General features: G+C 39.6%; 1 protein-coding gene across 1 annotated transcript in view; it reads right to left on the bottom strand.

The window, feature by feature from the left end:
• The window catches only part of ARHGEF4 (Rho guanine nucleotide exchange factor 4), a 264,639-nt gene that overhangs the window by 102,745 nt on the left and 141,591 nt on the right, over positions 1 to 20,303 (bottom strand). The window contains 2 exon segments of the mRNA XM_047772583.1: positions 91 to 217; positions 10,619 to 10,909. Of these exon segments, the coding sequence (XP_047628539.1) occupies positions 91 to 217; positions 10,619 to 10,909 (418 nt within the window).

The following is a 20,303-nucleotide window of genomic DNA, read 5'->3' as shown; positions in this document are numbered from 1 at the left end:
GTAAACATAGCTGTCAACAATGTGCTGTCACATCTTGTCCTTCTTGCCAGGGCACCCGAGTGTGAGATAAAAGAGAGGCATGTAACTCACCAATATCAGATGTGTGCTCTGGCCAGCCTATGTGGTTCAGTCCTGTCGGGGCACTCAGGGAGAATGGATGGCTTCTTCTAGGGATATTCAAAGACTCTGAAGAGGTCATGGTCATCTTCCTCCAACACTGGGAGAGGAGGAAAGAGGCAGAGAGTAAATGAAGAAAAGAGATGACATGTTCATTGCCACATTCTACTTTTCTAATTGCCCAGGACTTTTCCTGTGAGCAGAGCATGCAACCTTAATGCACACAGCTCTGGGAGGTGCTATTGACTTCAAAATACATAGGAAAAAAAGAAAGGCTTGTCTTGGGGTCAGTCGTCTGCATCCTGTATGGCCATATGTGGTAACCATGGCAGAATATGTTGTCATCCAACAAGATATCCAAACCCCCAAATTACCCCAGCTGGTCAGCCACACAGCCTGACATTTCTCCAAAGGCAAATCTTTGTTCTAGCTATCTTCTTGTTGGGGTGCTTAATTAAAATGCAACCCATGAAATCCCTAGCACCATCATAAGACAGACACCCTTAGACAGTAAGAACCAGTGTTTCATGGTGTCTTGGGAAGGCAAAGGTATTGTCTCTTCTTTTTTTTTTTTTGCCTTTTTTAAAAAAGGGCTACACCTGTGGCATATGGACGATCCCAGGCTAAGAGCTGAATAAGTGCTACAGCTGCCAGCCTACACTATAGCCACAACAACATGGGATCTGAGCCACATCTACAACCTATACCACAGCTCACAGCAACACTAGACCTTTAACTCACTGAGAAAGGCCAGGGACTGAACATGGATCCTCATGGATACTAGTCAGGTATGTTACCGCTGAGCCACAGTGGGAACTTCTTGTCCCTTTCTTTATCATCCCATTATCCAGAAATAAACTTGGCCCCTCCAGATTTTGTCTACTTTATAAAGTTATCAAATTTACTTAAAAATTGTGCCATGTATTCAAATAAATGTTCCATTTTCTTTTGTATTCTACACAAATTAAACAGTGCTTAGAAGATTCTTATAATGATTTATGAAAACATAAATATACAAACAAGGATTAAGATGGAAGTAAGATACCCCACTACATCTCTTCCATTTGGATACAACTAAAAACCTTGGACAGATGTATAAGTCAGTTACCTGGACTCTGAAAGTAGTCCAGGTAACTTACTCTGAAATTTACTCTCTAAATTGTAGCTGGTGGGTTGGGGAAGGAAGCCAATATTTGAAGTTACACTAATCCTCAGGTGAGTTACCTTTTTTTGTGGTCCCTGTGGTATACTCTGGCCTGAACTTGACAGCAGCATAAAACTGGGTATGGACAAAAAGCACTCCAGAAGAAGCCCTCTTTGGCTTGAAGAAAGGGAAAAGGGACCCCAAGGGTATGAGGAAATGGGAAAATCCTCTATGTTGTCATTTCCTCCCACCCCTGACATTCAGGAAATCCCACCATAGCATATGGCAGTGATGGCCAGGAAGGCACCTAAAACCCTGAGAGAGGGAATCATTTATGACCAGGGGAACTGTATCCCCAAGAGCAAGGGGAGAATCCCTACTTTTTCTCTGTTCTCCTGCCACTTGGCTCCTGAAGCAGACATAGTAGCAGGAAGTATATGGCAGAGTGGAGAAATTAAAACCTAGCTTTTTAGCAAAAAGACTTGGAACAGGGGAACCCCTGGAAGCCAAGAAGTGTCTAAAAGAATGCAGAAAATGATACCATAAAGTTGTTTGTGAAGTCCTGCACTTAACCTCAAACTGTGCTTGAGTGGATCTGACGCTCAAGAGAATTCTAAAGTCTTTGAGAACAAATTATGGGGTATGACATTTTGCAGGTCTCAGATTGGTGATCCACTTTATCCAAATAGCATGGAAAACACCTTGAAAACTGAGCTGACATACGAAACATAGCCACTGAAGGCCAGTAAAAACTTGTAGCCTAAACTGGATCAGTTGCCTTAAAAACTTATTATTTTCCATAGAAACTAAATAAGGCCCAAAGTCTCATAATATTCAAAATGTCCAAGATACAATCCAAAATTATTTTATATACAAAGAAATATGAAAATCTAAATAACTTGTAAGGGAAAGGCAATCAACAGATGGCAGTGTTGGAATTACAAAGGATTTTAAAAGAAGCTGACATAACTGCTATAAGAAGTAAGTGTGAAATGAATGGAAAATAACATCAGGGAAATATATACAAAAAAGAATGAAACTGAAACATTAAGACTGAAAAATAGCTAAAATTAAAAATTTACATTGATGGACCTTGAGAGCTTTATGCTAAGTGAAATAAGCTGACAAGAAAGAGAAAGACTATATGATCTTACTTTGATGGAATCTGATCAAAGTTGGTATAGAGAAAAATTTCTGAACATAATAAAGCCCACTTATGATAAAGCCATAGCTATTATACTCAATGTGCAAAACCTGAAAGCTATTCTTTCCTCTAGGATCAAGAACAAGGCAAGAATGCCCACTCTCACATTTGTTTAACATACTATGGAAGTCCTAGCCATAGCAATCAGACAAGAAAAAGAAATAAAAGTCATCCTAATTAGGAAGGAAGAAGTAAAACTGTCACTATTTGAAGATGACATGATACTATATATAGAAAACCTTGATGTACCCACCAAAAATAAATGAATTCAATAAAGTTAAAGGATGCAAGATTAATATACATAAATCTGTTGCTTTTCTATTTACTAATAATTAACTATGAAAAAGAGAAAGAAAACAATCACATTTACAATTGTATCAAAAAGAATAAAATACCTAAGAATAAATTTAACCAAAGAGAAACCTATACTTCAAAAACTATAAGACATGGATAAAGTAAACTGAAGATAGTACAAATAAATGGAAAGGCATCTTATATTTATGGATTGGAAGAATTAATATTGTTAAAATATCTACACTACCCAAAGCAATCTACAGATTAAATGTAATGCCTATCAAAATATTCATGATATTTTTTACACAACAAGAACAAATAAATAATCCTAAAATTTGTATGGAACCACAGTAGGCCCAGAATAGATAAATCATTCTTGAGAAATAAGAACAAAGCTGAGTTGTCATGCTTCCTGACTTCACATTATTCTACAAAGCTACAGTAATCAAAGCAGCATGGTATTGGCACAAAAACAGACTCATGGATAAATGGCCATATTATAGAGCCCAGAAACAAACCATTCACATATGTTCAATTAATCTATTACAAAGGTGGTGAGAATATACAATAAACAGTCACTTAAATAGTGCTGGGAAAACCGAGCAGCTACATGTAAACGAATGGGTTTAAAACATTTCCTCACACCATATACAAAAATAAACTCAAAAGATCAAGAATTATAAAACTCAAATAGGAAAACATAGGCAGTATACTCTTTGATGTAGGCCTAAGCAATAATTTTTTGGGGGTCTGTCTCCTCAGGCAAGGGAAAAAAAAGCAAAAAACAAAACGGATGGGACCTAGTCAAACTTAAAAGTTTCTGCACAGTGAAGGAGACCATCAACAGAATGAAAAGACAACCTACCGAATGGGAGAAGATGTTTTAAAATGATATGTCTGATATACAGTTAATATCCAAAATATATAAATAGCTCATACAACTCAGTATCAGAAAAGCAAACAACTCAATTAAAAAAGAGCAGAGAACCTGAATAGGCATTTTTCCAAAGATGATATACAGCTGGCCAACAGGAACCTTAAAATGTATTCAACATCTCTAATTATTAGAGAAATATAATTGAAAACCACAGTGAGGTATCCTCTTACACTTGTCAGAATGGCTATTGTCAAGAAGACAACAAATAAATGTTGGTGAGGATGTGGAGCAAGGCAACCCGAGTATACTGCTGGTGGGAATGTAAATTGGCATAGCCATAATGGAAAATAGTATGGAGATTCCTTAAAAAACTAAAAATAGAACTACTATATGATCCAGCAACTCCACTCCTGGGTATATATCCAAAGAAAACAAAAATTCAAAAAGATATATGCACCCCCAGTGTTCTTGGCAGTATTATTTAAAATAGTCAAGGTATGGAGTTCCTGTCGTGGCTCAGAGGTTAACAAACCTGACTGGCATCCATAATGCATGGCAGGTTCAATCCCTGGCCTTGCTCAGTGGGTTAAGGATCTGGCATTGCTGTGAGCTGTGGTGTAGGTTGCAGACGTGGCTCAGATCCTGCGTTTCTGTGGCCCTAGAGTAGGATGGCGGCTACAGCTCTGATTGGACCCTTAGCCTGAGAACCTCCATATGCTGCAAGTGCAGCTCTATAAAGAGAGAAAGACAAAAAAAAAATAGTCAAGGTATGGAAGCAGTCTGTTCATACCAACAGATGAACAGATGAAGAAGATATGATACACACACACACATACACATACAGAGGAATAATACTCAGCCACAAAACGAGTGAAATTTTGCTGTTTACAACAACATGGGTAGGCCTGGATGCTTACTGAAATAAGTCAGAGATAGATACTGTATGTTTTCAATTACATGCGGAATCTAAAAAAATAAAATGAATGAATATAACAAAACAGAAACAGATTCAAATATACAGAGAACAAAATAGTGGTTAATAGTCGGGAGGGGGTGGAGAGAGGGGCAAGATAGGGGAAAGGGGATTAAGAGGTAAAAACCACTAAGTATAAAATTAGATAAGCACAGCATAGTGAGAAATATAGCCATTATTTTATAATAACTTTATATGGAGTGTAAACTATAAAAATATTGAATCATTGTGCTGTATACGTGGAACTAACATAATATCTTAAATCAACTGAATGTACCTCAAAAAATGTTTGTATTGGGGGAAAAATGTAATTGTAATGTATACATGTAAGGATAACCTAACCCCCTTGCTGTACAGTGGGAAAATAAAAAAATTATATAAAAAAATGTATGTAGAGAAAACACAAGACAATTGTATTTTAATAGTGGGGATGGTAAATGAACCTCAGTGGTAGTAAAATTATTACAGTTCATTGGAAGTGGTAAAATGTTGATAACAGTAGACTGTTGATAAGTTATGTATGCAATACTTTTAGCAACCACCATGAAAACCATACAGAACAATATATTAATAATACTATAAATAAATTATGATAGAATTCTAAAAACTCATGTAACTGACAGAAAGAATATTGAGAAATAGAAGGAACGATCAGAAAACAATAAAATGACAGACTTAAGCCCTAACACAATAATTATTTCAAATGTTAAGTGTCAAAATACACCAATTAAAAGACAGTGATAGAGTTCCCATTGTGGCTCAGCAGGTTAAGAACCAGTCGTAGTGTCCATGAGGATACAGGTTCCATCCCTAGCCTCGCTTGATGGATTATGGATCTGATGTTGCTGCAAGTTGCACTGTAGGTCGCAGATGTAGCCCAGATCCAGTGTTGATGTGGCTGTGGTACAGTCCAGCAGCTGCAGCTTCGACTGACCCTTAGCCCAGGAACTACCTACCATATGCTGCAGGTGCAGCCATGAAAAGAAAAAATTTTTTTTAATTAAAAAAGAAGCAGGAGTTCCTGTCGTGGCACAGTGGTTAACGAACCCGACTAGGAACCATGAGGTTGCGGGTTCGGTCCCTGCCCTTGGTCAGTGGGTTAACGATCCGGCGTTGCTGTGAGCTATGGTGTAGGTTGCAGACGCGGCTCGGATCCCGTGTTGCTGTGGCTCTGGCGTAGGCTGGTGGCTACAGCTCCGATTCAACCCCTAACCTGGGAACCTCCATATGCTGCGGGAGCGGCCCAAGAAATAGCAACAACAACAACAACAAAAGACAAAAAGACAAAAAAAAAAAGGAATAGACTTGAGGGTCCAGAAATAAACCTATACCACTAAGGCATTTAATTTTTTTTTTTTTTTTAAACAAAGGTGCCAAGATTGACACTAGAAGTCAAGGAGTTCCTGTTGTGGCTTAGTGGTTAACAAACCCAACTAGCATCCATGAGGATGCAGGTTTGATCCCTGGCCTCACTCAGTGGGTTAAGGATCTGGCGTTGCCATGAGCTGTGATGTAGGTTGTAGACACAGCTCAGATCCCACGTTGCTGTGGTTGTGGCACAGGCTGGCAGCTACAGCTCCGAATGGACCCCTAGCCTGGGAACCTCCATATGCCACGTGTGCAGCCCTAAGAGACAGAAAAAGAAAAAAGAAACTTGAAATCAACCACAGAGAGATAAAATAAGGAAAAAAAAAAAAAGACTACATGGAGACTAAACAACATGCTACTAAAAAAATTGGGTTAATAATGAAGTCAAAGAGGAAATTTAAAATACTTTGAGACAAATGATAATGAAACTACAACCATGCAAAATCTATGAGAAGCAGCAAAAGCATTCCTTAGAGGGAAGTTCAGAGTGATACAGGTCTTCCTCAAAACCCAAGAAATATCTCAAATAAACAACCCAACCTAACTACCTAAAAGAGTTAGAAAAAGAAGAACCAACAAAACCTAAAGCCAGCAGAAGTAAATAAATAATAAGCATCAGAGAGGAAATCAATAAAATAGAGATTGAAAAAAAAAAAAACAAACAGAAAAAAAATCAATAAAACCAAGAGCTGATTTTTGGAAAAGATAAACAAAATCAACAAACCTCTGGCTGGTTTCACCAAGAAGAGAGAGCCCAAATAAACAAAAAAAGAAATGAAAGAGGAGCAATAACAACTGACACTGCAGAAATAAAAAAAAAAAATCATAAGCGAATACTATGGGAAGTTCCTGTTGTGGCGCAATGGAAATGAATCTGACTTGTATCCATGAGGATGCGGGTTTGATCCCTGGCCTTGCTCTGTGGGTTGGGGAATCCGGTGTTGCTGTGAGCTGTGGTTTAGGTTGCAGATGTCGCTCAGATCCCACGTTTCTGTGGCTGTGGTGTAGGCTGGCAGCTGTAGTTCCAATTCAACCCCTAGCCTGGGAACTTCCATATGCTGTAGGCATGGCCCTAAAACTCAACAAAACAAAACAAAAAAAGCAAGAGAATACTATGAACAATTATATGCCAACAAATAGGACAACCTAGATGAAGTGGACAAATTTCTAGAAACATACAGCCCATCAAAACTGAATCAAGGACTAAAGGATGATTTGAACAGACCTATCATTGGAAGTGAAATAGAATCTGTAATTAAAAAGCTTTCTACAAACAAAATTCCAGGACCCAATGGCTTCACAGTGGAATTCTATCAAACATACAGAGAAGAAGTTATACTGATCTTTCTTAAACTCTTACAAAATATTGAAGAGAAGGGAACATTCCCAAAGACATTCTATGAAGCCATCATCACTGTGATACCAAAAACCAGACAAAGACATTACCAACAAGAAAATTTCAGGCTATTACCTTTGATGATTACAGAGGCAAAAAAAAAAAAAACCAAAAAAACAAAAAACAAAAAAAAACTCAACAAAATATTAGCAAACCGAATCCAACAACACATAAATAGGATCATACACCATGCTTGAGTTGGATTCATTCCAGGGTCACAAGGATGTTTCAACGTATGCAAATCCAGCAATGTGATACACCATATCAGCAAAATAAAAACCAAAAACAACATGATCATCTCAATAGATGTAGAAAAAGTATTTGATAAAATTCAGCATCCATTCATGATAAAAACTCTCACCTAAGTGGTCAAAGAGGGAACATATCTCAGCATAATAAAAGCCATTTATGACAAACTCACAACCAACATAATACTCAATGGTGAAAAGCTGAAAGACTTCCCACTAAAATCTGGAACAAGACAAAGATGCCCACTCTGACCACTTCTATTGAACACAGTATTGGAAGTCCTAGCCATAGCAACCAGATAACAAAAAGAAATAAAATTATTCAGATTGGAAGAGAAGAGGTAAAACTGTTATGTATGCAGATGACATGATACTCTATATAGAAAACCCTAAAGACGACACAAAAAATATTAGAACTGGTAAATGAATTCAGCAAGGTAGCAGGACACAAGATTAACATATAGAAATCTGTTAAATTTCTTTACACTATCAGTGAGATATCAAAAAGGGAAAGTAAAAAAAAAAATTCCCTTTTAAAATTGCATCAAAAAAATACTTAGGAATAAAGCTGACCAAGGAGGTGAAAGACTTACATGCTGAGAACTACAAAACATTGATAAAGGAAACTGAAAATGATTCAAAGAAATGGACAGATGCACCATGCTCTTAGATTGGAAGAATTAATATTGTTAAAAGGGCCATACTCAAAAGATTTCAAAACCAAACTTATGGTTATCAAAGGGGAAGGAGGTGGGAGGGATAAATAAGGAATATGGAATTAACATATACACACTACTATATATAAAATAATCAACAGGGACCTACTGTATAGCACAGGGAACTCTACTGTGTATTCTGTTATAACCTACATGAGACAAGATTCTGAAAAAGAATGGATATATGAATATGTATAACTGAATCACTATGCTGTACACCTGAAACTAACACAATATTAGTTGTTATATTGTACAGCTATTATTGTAAATGAACTATATTTCCATAGAAAGGAAAGTGAAGGGCAACCTACAGACAGGAGAAAATATTTGTAAATCACTTATTTGACAGGAGTCTAGTATCCACATATATGAAGAACTCCTACAGCTGAACAAAAAGACAAATACCCCAATTAAAAAATGGGCAAAGGACTTGAATAAACATTTCTCCAAAAAAGGATATTTATGGCCAGCAAGTACATGAAAATATGCTCAACATTAGTCCCCAGGAAAATGCAGATCCAACCACAATGAGGTACCATTCAGACCCACTAGGATGGTATAATTTAACCAAAACAACACAAACAAGTGTTGGGGAGGATGTGGAGAACTTTCAATACTTGTAAAATGTTAATAGAAATGTAAAACGGGGAGGAAATTTCATAGCCATTAAGCAGTCAGAACCCACTTCTTCCCAGACCCTGACAAGCACTAATCTGCCTTCTGTCCCTATAGATTTACCTATTTACCTATGGACATGTCATATAAATGGAATTAAAATACATGGCTCAGTGGTAATGAACCTGACTAGTATCCATAAGGATATGGGTTCAGTCCTGGCCTCACTTAGAGGGTTAAGGATCTGGCTTTGCAGTGAGCTGTGGAGGTTGCAGACATGGCTTGGATCTGGCATTGCTGTGGCTGTGGCATAGGCCGGCAGCTACAGCTCTGATTGGACACCTAGCCTGGGAACTTCCATAAGAAGCAGGTGTGGCCCTAAAAAGACCAAAAAAAAAAAAAAAAAAGTAAAATAGTTTTGAAAACAGTTTGGCAGTTCCTCAGAAAGTTAATCATGACAATCAGCATGTGTCCCAACAACTCCACTCTTATGTATATACTTCAAAAGATAGAAAACATGTTTTCACACAGATGTTCCTGACAGCACTACTTAACAATAGCCAAAAGGTGGAGACAACTCAAATATCTATCAATAGGTGAAAGGATAACAAAAACAAACATCCATACAATGGATCATAAAAAGGGACAAAGTGCTGTGATATGCTACAATATAGATGAACTTTGGAAACTTGCTAAGTGATAGAAGCCAGGCATAAAAGGTCACATATTTTAATTCCATTTATATGACATGTCCATGGGTAAATAGGTAAATCTATAGGGACAGAAAGCAGATTAGTGCTTGTCAGGGTCTGGGAAGGAGAAATGGGTTCTGACTGCTTAACGGCTATGAAATTTCCTTTTAAGATGATGAGAATGTCTTGTAACTAGATAAGGATGAGGCCTACAAAATGTTGTTAATCTACTAAAACCCACCAAACTATATGATTTAACATGGTTCATTTTTATGTAATGTGAATTTCACCTCAATTTTAAAAAAATGGGTATTCAGGGATGAGGTGAGCCTCAGGGATGTGTACTTCAAATATACTTGATAATAAAAAATATTTTTGTCTTATAAAGGGAAAGAACCAGAAACAGTCAGGGATTGGGTAAAAATTATGCTTTATAAACTATGCAGTCATTTTTAAATAGATGACAGTTTCATGTATCTATTTCGCCTCTGCAGAGGATGGCCTCAGGGAGACGCCTCCACAACCTGGGAGCATCCCTCAGTGCTCCATGGTGTCAAAATGTCTCTAGAGAGAAAACCTAATTCTCTCTATATAATTTTAAGTAATCTAATTAAGATTGTTATGTCACAAAATCATGTACCTTTATGAGTATTAGAGCTAATACTGTCCAGATATTAATAACACATTGTTTGACGCAGAGTAGGTCCCCAGCAAATGTTAATTACCATGGAAAGGGCTTGAGGGGTCCCACTTCGTCAGTTCTGCTCCACTGCCTTGCACATGGGCTGGATGCAGGCAAAGACATACTGCAGAGAGGGAGGAACGAGCCACAGCCACCATGGCTCTCAGACACATTACCTGCAGCCTGTACTGGGGCAAAGGGGAGGAGGAGGGCAGGAAATAAATGCAAGCCACTGCCTTGGAAGAGGGGGTACCAGGCTAAGTCTGATGACGATGGCATCTGAGCAGCTTACCGGGACTCCGTCTTTATGTGCATGCATCTTCCTCTCAAACTGCTTCTTCAACTTCCTTCTCTGTGTCTTCTCCAGCCACAGGTCATCTAAGCTGATGTGTGAGCGCTGATGGATGCTCCCAGGTTGTGGAGGTGTCTCCCTGGGCCCGTCCACTGCAGAGGCGAAAGGGAGGGTCCATGTCCGTCTCTCAGTGGTAGAGAAGGGCCCCTGAGCTGGCTCAGCATGAAAAGTATTCTGTCCTTGGGAGCAACTGGGCTTCTTGCCTGGTTGTTCTTCCCATAGCACGTGGTTCTAGAGAACAGAGAGGAGAACGTATCAACCAGGCACAGTGTCCTCTGTTCAGTTTCTTTTGGGTATAATCCCATGTTTTGCTTAATCCCCAAAATACAGATTCCAGTGAAGTTCTTTGTTCATAGTAATTTTGGAAAATGTGAAGATTAGGAACAAAACCAATTTTGTTTGTTAAAACTTCTACTTTCAAGACTATTTAAAAAAATCAAATTTCCCACCTTGATTAAAGAATTAGGTCTTGAAAGAAATTACTGAGCTTGACATGCTCATTAGAAACACTTTTTAAGGGTCAGTGGTTGAAGCAAAAAGCTCTTATTTAAACAGATTCGCCTGAGAACAGAACTTGAACAGAAGCACACTAGGGCACTTACTATTTCCTTCATCATACAGACATTAACTAGATGTGGGCATGCTGCACTTTCCTTATCTCTGTTGCCACCACTTTGTCCTGGGTTGCAGTTATCCACTCTGGATAACTGAATTTGAAAGGAAAATTTGTCCACATGAACAGAATACTCTGGTTTTGTGTTGCACACCCATCTCTCTGTCCTCTGAAATCAATCCACCACTCTAGGAGCAGAAACCTTTCTCCCATGTGTTCTGAAAGTCTCACAACCCTCCACCCCCAGTTCTACTCTAGTGGACAGTGGACACCTCCTTCTCAGCATTTTTGGAACATCATTCCCATTTGGGGTACACTATTTGGTGGAAACAAAGGTGAACTTTCTCTTAACTATTTCAAGAGGCGATCTTAAAAAAATGGACACGTGTACGGAATTCCCATCATGGCTCAGTGGTTCACAAACCCAACTAGCATCCATGAGGACTCAGGTTCGATCCCTGGCCTCTTGCTCAGTGAGTTAAGGATCTGGTGTTGCTGCAAGCTGTGGTGTAGGTCTCAGATGTGGCTTGGATCCCACGTTGCTGTGGCTCTGGCATAGGCTGGTGGCTACAGCTTGGATTGTACCCCTAGCCTGGAAACCTCCATGTGCCAGGGGTGCAGCCCTAGAAAGGCCCCCCCCCCAAAAAAAATGGACACGTGTATTTGTGTGATATGTGTGTGTGTGTGTGTGTGTGTGTGGAGAGAGGGAAGAAGGTAGAGGAGAAAGGGGAGGCATAATTAGTGCATAATGCTTTGGGTGTATGGCCTGGGAACTGGGATTTGTCAAAGCTTGCCAGGTGATTCTAATATGCACCCGAGGTTGAGAATCACTGTGTATTTTTTAGGTGCCCAACTATTGCTTTAATTTTATTTATTTATTTATTTTTTGTCTTTCTGCTATTTCTTGGGCCGCTCCCGTGGCATATGGAAGTTCCCAGGCTAGGGGTCGAATTGGAGCTGCAGCTACCAGCCTACGCCAGAGCCACAGCAACGCTGGATCCGAGCCGCATCTGCAACCTACACCACAGCTCACGGCAACGCCGGATCGTCAACCTACTGAGCAAGGGCAGGGACCGAACCCGCAACCTCATAGTTCCCAGTCGGATTCGTCAACCACTGCGCCACGACGGGAACTCCTATTGCTTTAATTTTCAACAGTGCTTTTCCTTGGTTCTCTCTCAATTCCACTGTGAGCTAGAAAGGGCTGGGGTATTATTCATAGCTTACAGATAACGTCATAGAAACTCAGCTTAAGTGATTGCCTGAGTTCACTCAGCTCCTGTGTGTTGATGCTGGAACATGGTTTTGAGCTGTATGGGTCCACTTATGGATTGTTTTTCAATAGTAAATAGTACAGTAGTACACGATCCATGGATGGTTGAATCCCTGGATGCGGAACTGTAGATATGGAGGCTGTCTGTGAAGTTATAAGCTTGGGTGTTCCTCTGCACAAGGTGGAACCCTTGTGTTTTTCAGGGTCAACTGTATTCTTGTAATTCTAATCCCATGGGCTTTGATAATTCAACATTGTATAAATTTCTGTTGTTTCATAGGTAGAAATAACATCTCCATAACTAAGCAAGGACCACACCTCAGACTCTTTTATAACTTTCCAGGTCCCCACCAAGGGAATGGATATTGACTGAGCACATCTTTCTGCAACAACTCCTGCTGTGCATTTTGTGTGCACTGCATAAGGAAGTTGTCCTCCTAAGGCTTTCAGTGAGTAAATGACATAGAGCTGCCCTGAAGGAAGCCAGGCCCCCCTCTGCTGAGCTGCCACAGGAAAGCTCTTATTGCCACTCAAGACGAACTCATTTATTTTCAAATAAAAGAAAACAAGGACTTTTCCAACTCCCTAGGCTTCTACCAGCCTATACCTGAGTTGGCAGAGACCTATTAATGGCATCAGTCATAGTTTTAGCCTCAACTTTCGCATTATCAGATTTTAGAAGAGTACCTTTTTCATTGCTTGGTTATAGGCCTTTAGAGAGAGAATTCTGGCTGTAGACTGGTGTTCTTTTTTTTCTGACTTTTTTTCTTTTTCTTTTTAGGGCTGCACCTGGGGCATATGGAAGTTCCTGGGTTGGCAATTGAATCAGAGCTGCAGCTGAGGCCTACGCCACAGCCACAGCAACACCAGATCTGAGCCACATCTGTGACCTGCACTGCAGTTCACGGCAATGCCGGATTATAACCCTCTGAGCGAAGCCAGGGATCAAACCTGCATCCTCATGGAGACTATGTGGGGTTCTTAACCCACTGAGCCACAACAGGAACTCCTGACTGGTGTCGTAAGTGCAAGACTTTGTTTTTATTTTTTCCAAAAGCCTTATGGAAAAGGGTTAGCTTCCCTTCCTCCTCTTTCTCCACTGTGGGGATGCTACTAGGGCTATATATCCATTTACTTATCAAGGAGCTTTGATTTTCAGGATAAAAAGTCTTTGTTCTGGTGTTATTAGTAAAAGCAGTATTTTTAAGTGTGGTTCTGGATCACCAGGAGCACCTAGTGTGGTGGGAAGCCCCCAAAACCTCTCCATCTGGATGGAGGCCCCTGTATGATCTCCCCGTGAAGATAGGCTGGACCTGGTGACTGACTTGTAATAAACAGACTGTGGTAGAAATGATGGGGGTGTCATTTCCAAGAGTAGGTTATAAAAAGGTTATGGCTTCTACTTGGGGGTGCCTCCCAGACCCCTTGCTCTGGGAGAAGCCAGGTGACGTACTGTGAAAAGGACAGTGGAGAGGCTCACATGGCAAGGAACTGATGTCTCCAGCCAACAGCCAGCAGGGATCAGATGCCTGTCAACAGCCACCTGAGTGAATGTGGAAACAAGACATCCTGCAGTGTAGCCTTGAGCTGAGCGCAGCTCCTGCCAATGCCACAACTTCAGCCTTGTGAGAGCCGTGAGCCAAAGCTTAGTCAGCCAGTTCTGCAGCAACAAAGACTTCATTCTCCTGGGAACTTGCTGGAACTGCAGACTTTCAAGCCCCATCAAGACTTGCTGAATTAGAAAATCTGGGGGGTGGGGCCAGGAATCTGTGTTTAAAAATGCCCTCTAGGGGATTCCCATACAAGGCTAGTTTGAGAATTACTGTACTAGAGAGATGGGCAAATAAGACAGAGACAAGGCAGATCAAGCTCTGGTGCTTTGGTGTGTCCTAAGGTGAGAGGTCAGAGAGCAGACTTTGGGTTAGAGAAGCTGAGCTTGAATCCTGGCTCTGGCTCTTACCAGCAGTTTGAATTTGGGCAACTGAGTTTCCTTAACCCCTGTCTCTGTCTCTTCATCTGTAAAATGGGAATACTAATACCTCTCAGAAATGTCATAAGAATTAAATGGGATGGAGCACATAAAGCACATAGCATAATGCTTGTCACACATTCAACACATCAATATATAGTAGCCAATATTATTGTTTCTGTTAATAAGTAGACATGGCTGGGACTTCCCATTGTGGTTCAGCATTAACAAACCCAACTAGTATCCAGGAGGATGCGGGTTTGATCCCTGGCCTTGCTCAGTGTGTTAAGGATCTGGTGTTGCCATGAGCTGTGGTGTAGGTCACAGACGCGGCTTGGATCTGGCATTGCTGTGGCTGTGGTGTAGGCTGGTAGTTGTAGCTCCAATTCGACCCCTATCCTGGGAACTTCCATATGCTGCAGGCATGGCCCTAAAAAGCAAGCAAGAAAAAAAAAAGTAGGGCTGAGATGGCTGACATGGTGATGGAGTCCTGTTGCTATGGAATGATCTATTTTCAGATTCCACCTGAGAATGTCACTACCAAAATGCTATATAGCATTAAACTCATTCTCTGAATTTTCATTTTTTTACTTTGGAGAGGCTTATTTCATTTTTACTGGGAGAGATTTCTACAAATTCTTCTTGGAGTATTGGGCACTACAGATTCAGCTGATTCAGTTTGTATCCCATTAAAGTCACCTTGTTATCCACAGATGAACAAGGTGCTCTCCTAATGTGTTTAATATTATCCCATCAGCCAACACAAGTGAGGCTAGATCAAAATCCATCACCACATAGCACATGGCACATGTACATTGTCTTGTGAAACTAGAATTTTTAGAATAAAGGAATGTTCCAATAATAGGTAGACTGCTTCCTGACTTTCTGAAGTCATTCAACAAGCTCCCCCTCTTTTAACTTTATTTTTTTCTTTCTTGGTTGCCCCCGTAGCATATGGAAGTTCCCAGGCTAGGACTCAAATTGGAGCGACAGCTGCCAGCCCACTCCACAGCTACAGCAACCAAGCCAGATCCAAGCCACGCCTGCGACCTATGCCGCAGTTTGTGGCAACACTGGATCCTTAACCCACTGAGTGAGGCCAGGGATCGAAGACACATCCTCATGGATACTAGTCAGACTCTTAACCTGCTGAGCCACAATGGGAACTCTGACAAGCTGGATTATTAACCTACTGCATCACAGCAGGGACTCCTCAACAAGCTCTTCTTGAGCACATTATGTTCCAGATAGCACTACAAATGCTAGAGATTCAGCAGAGAACAGAACAAAGTTTGCTGCCATGGACTATCTTAAGCAATGGGAACTCAAAGATATACAAAACAGAGTCCCAGCTCTCTAGGCACTCAAAATATTGTGGGTGATTGAGAACATATAAATTCATAAGCTTTATTGATATAGATTAAAAGTAGATGGTATATGGATGAACCTAGAGATTATCATACAAAGTGAAGTTAGAAAGACAAATACCATGTGATATCACTTGTATGAGAAATCTAGAAAAATGATACAAGTGAACTTATTTACAAAACAGAAACAGAACCGCAGACATAGAAAACAAACTTATGGTTACCAAAGGGTAAGGGGGGGGGGCATAAATTGGGATTAACACATACACACTGCTATATATAAAACAGCTAATCTACAAGGGCCTACTGTATAGCACAGGGAACTATATTCAATATCTTTTAATAACCTATAATGGAAAAGAATCTGAAAAAGCATATATATATATATATATACACACACATATATAAACTGTATGTATATGTATATATGTGTGTATATATATAACTGAATAACTTTGTTGTACACCTGAAACATTGTGAATCAACTATACTTCAATAAGACAAAAATGTAAGTTGCATATAGTAGATACTAAACCAAAAACAGTTCCTTTATTCCTAGCTGCTGATTTAAACACTAAAGCGGCTTTCTGGACAAAGCAGCTAAGAATGGAAAGAACTGTCATTAGTGAAATACCTACTGTCCATCTTGTAATCCCAAGAGAAAAAAAATTTTAAAGATGAGACAATGGCATTTGAAGAATTTCAACAAAATCTAGAAAAGGGTAAGTGGATATAGGAAGGGCAAATGATTTAACCAAGCACAGGAAGCTACCTAAAGGAAAGGAGTTAGCAGGGACTGTGCAGGACAGGGGCATACAGGGGCAAGTCCTGGGGAAACATATAAAGGTTGTGGTTTAGAGTGTGTGAAACTGGCCCTCAGGTAGCCTCCCTGTAAGATCAGCCTAGTGACTACACATTTTCTCTCTTCTATGTCCCCCCCTCCCTTTCTCAAACTGCCATTCAAGGTAAAACACCAGAGACTTATGGTTTTGAATAAATGAATAAGAGGATCCAGATTCTGGGATAGCAGACTTATTGGCAAAAGCAGTGGAGAGGTTTGGAATTAAGACAGGGATAGCAACAAATCTGCATAGTGAACTGTGGGTCATTCAGCTCTCTGTTGCATTCCCAGAAAAAGCCAATATAGCTCCTAGGTGGGAGAATGGAGGATACTTATCTGGAAAAATTTACCCACCCCAGAGAAAGGACCTCAACATATTGATTTATGAAATGAGTGACTTCTCACTTAATCACCCTATAGTGAAGCCCACTAGTTGATTAACTCCAAACATGACCACAGAACCAAACACATGTTTGGAGCCTTACCCTTAAAAAATATGAAACGCAGTCAAAGACTACTTGACATTTAGGAAAAACCTTCAATACACTAAAAAGACCAAAATCAACCAAGAGGGGAAAATACCCAAGAAATAGTAACTGTAGGTGACAGAAGAAAACTTCAAAAATTAATAACCTCAGAAAATTAATAGCCTCAAAAAAGAAGAAGACATTGTAACCATGAAAGAAGAACATGATGCTATGAAAAATAAAAACAAAAATAAAACTCCAAAACAGGGGACCTCTAGTTCTGGATAAGATGGCTTAGACACACTTCTCCCTAGTCATCCCACTAAGTACAGCTAAAAATCTTGAGCTATTATACAGAAAACAAAAATATGAAGACTCTGAATGGTAGAGAGAGGAAGGTACACCAGCTAGGGATCCTAGAGTACAAGGCACAACACACCAGTGAGTTCTCTAAGCTTTCTTTGAATCATCTGTTTTACTTACATATGCCTCATATATGGGTCCTGGAGAATACTGCAACCAGGAAATACCACTAGGCACAGATTTAAAGTTACCCTAAAAAGCCTGGGATGTTGATCCCCTTCCAGCGATATTAGGGCTCCCCCCACAGTGTCTTCCATCCCTTATTTGGGGGCAGTGGGGCATCTCTCCCCAAGCCCTGGTGGCGTGATGTAGGAGAAGGCCTAGTAGAAAGCCAGGACTTTCACCATCACCTAGCAATAGCAAAGCCTTCTTACCCTATGGGGAACATTAACAAGTCTTCCTCTGAACCAGGGAGGTATCAGTGGAATTCTAGTGGAATTCCACTACAGGTTCTCTAGTAGAGGACCTCAATTCCTGTTGCCCCCCTCAGTAATGAGACACCCCTTCTTGCAACAGGTTGACAATAGAAGCCAATTAAGGAACCTAGGATTTTACCCACACCTGGCAGTAATTAGACAGTGCCCACTTTTCCCTACTGCAAAACACAAGATTTAAATGAGACACAGAGACTCAAAACATACTAACCCGAATATACAGAATAAAAGTAAAATTCACTAGTCATACCAGGATTAGAGAAAATCTCAACTGAGTAAAAATAAAAAGTCTATAGGAAGTTCTCGTTCTCAGTGGTAATAAGCCTGACTAGTATCAATGAGGATGAGGGTTCAATCCCCGGCCTCACTCAGTGGGTTAAGGATCCAGCATTTCCATGAGCTGTGCTATAGGTCACAGACTGGGCTGGGATCTGGTGTTGTTGTGGCCATGGTGCAGGCTGGCAGCTGCAGCTCTGATTTGACCCCTAAACTGGAAACTTCCATATGCCATGGGTGCTGCCCTAAAAAGAAAAACAAAAGTCAACATATGCCAACACTGAGAAGATATAGATGCTGGATTCATCTGACAAAGATTTTAAAGCAGCCATCAAATAATGCTTCAACAAGCAACACAAATACTCTTGAGACAAATGAAAAAAACAGAACATCTCAGAAAACAGAAAATTTTAATGGAATAGAAGATATATAAAATGACTAAATGGAAATTAAAGAACTGAAAAATACAATAACTGAAATAAAAAATTCAATGAATGGGCTCATGGGAGAATGGAGAGTATAGAGGATCACTAAACTTGAAGATAGAACAATAGAAATTGCACAATATAAACAAAAAAGAGAAAAAAGACACACACACAAAAAGCTCAAGGACCTGTGAGAGTATTAAAAAAAGATTAAACACTAGAGTAATTGGAATCCAAAAAAGAGAGAAGAAAGTAGATGGGGCTGAAAATATATTCAAAGAAATAATAATTTAAAATTTCCAAAATTTGGCAAAATACATAAACCTACAGATCCAAAATTATACAAATTCAAAGAAATCTACATGAAGAAACTTCATAATCAAACTTTTGAAATCTAGGAACAAAAAAGACAAATCTTGAATGCAGTGAGATAGAAAAGATACCTTCCCTGTAAGGGAAAACTAAGTTTAATGACATCATTAGAAACCATGAAAATTAGAAAGAAGTGGCCCAACATTTTTCAAATGTCATTCAAGAAAGCAGTAGTTTGGGAATTCCTGTTGTGGTGCAGCAGAAATGAATCTGACTAGGATTTGGGTTTGATCCCTGGCCTTGCTCAGTGGGTTGGTGATCTGGCGTTGCTGTGAGCTGTGGTATATGTCACAGATGTAGCTCGGATCCCGTGTTGCTGTGGCTGTGATGTAGCTGTAGCTCTGTTTTGACCCCTAGCCTGGGAACTTCCATATGCCATAGGTGCAGCCCTAAGGACTTCCCATGTGGCTCACAACATACATGCGGCCCTAAAAAAAAGAAAAAAAAAAGAAAAGAAAACAGTTGTTATTGCAGAACCCTATATCCAGTGAAAATAATTCTTTAGGAATGAAGGAAAAATCAAGACACTCTTAGTAGAAGGAAAACTGAGAGAATTTGTTGCCATCAGAAATACGATTTAAAGGGAGGTGAGATTTCTGTACTTCACTTGAATTGGTAAAATGTTCACACCAGTAGACTTTGGTAAGTTGTATACATACAATGTAATACCTAGAGCAACCACTAAAAAAATATAAAAAGAAGAGTTCCCAATGTGGCTCAATGGGATCACAAGTTCGATCCCTAGCCTGGAACAGTAGGTTAAAGTTTTGGCATTCCTGCAGGTGTGGCTTAGGTTGCAACTATGGCACAGATCTGATCACTGGGAACTCCATATACCACGGGGCAGCCAAAAAAGGAAAAGAAAAAGAAGAAATTAAAAAAAAAGAAAATCTTATTTACAGTTACATCAAAAAGAATAAAATACCTAGGAATAAATATAAGTAAGGAGATGAAAGATTTGTTCACTGAAAACTATGACACTGATGAAAGACACTGAAGAAGATAAATGTCACAAATAAATGTTAAGATGTTTTGTGCTCATGGATTAAACTAATATTTTTAATGGCCCTATTACTTACAGCAATCTACAGTTTCAATGTAACATCTGTCAGACTTTCAACTGCATTTTTCACAGAAATATAACAAACAATCCTAAAATTTTTATGGAACCACAAAAGGCCCCAAATAGCCAAAGAAATACTGAGAATGAAGTACAAAGCTGGAG

This window comes from Phacochoerus africanus, chromosome 3 (assembly GCF_016906955.1).
Source record: "Phacochoerus africanus isolate WHEZ1 chromosome 3, ROS_Pafr_v1, whole genome shotgun sequence".
NCBI classification, from domain to species: domain Eukaryota; kingdom Metazoa; phylum Chordata; class Mammalia; order Artiodactyla; family Suidae; genus Phacochoerus; species Phacochoerus africanus.
The sequence above is the reverse complement of the archived record's forward strand: the minus strand, read 5'-3'. Positions and strand labels throughout refer to the sequence as shown.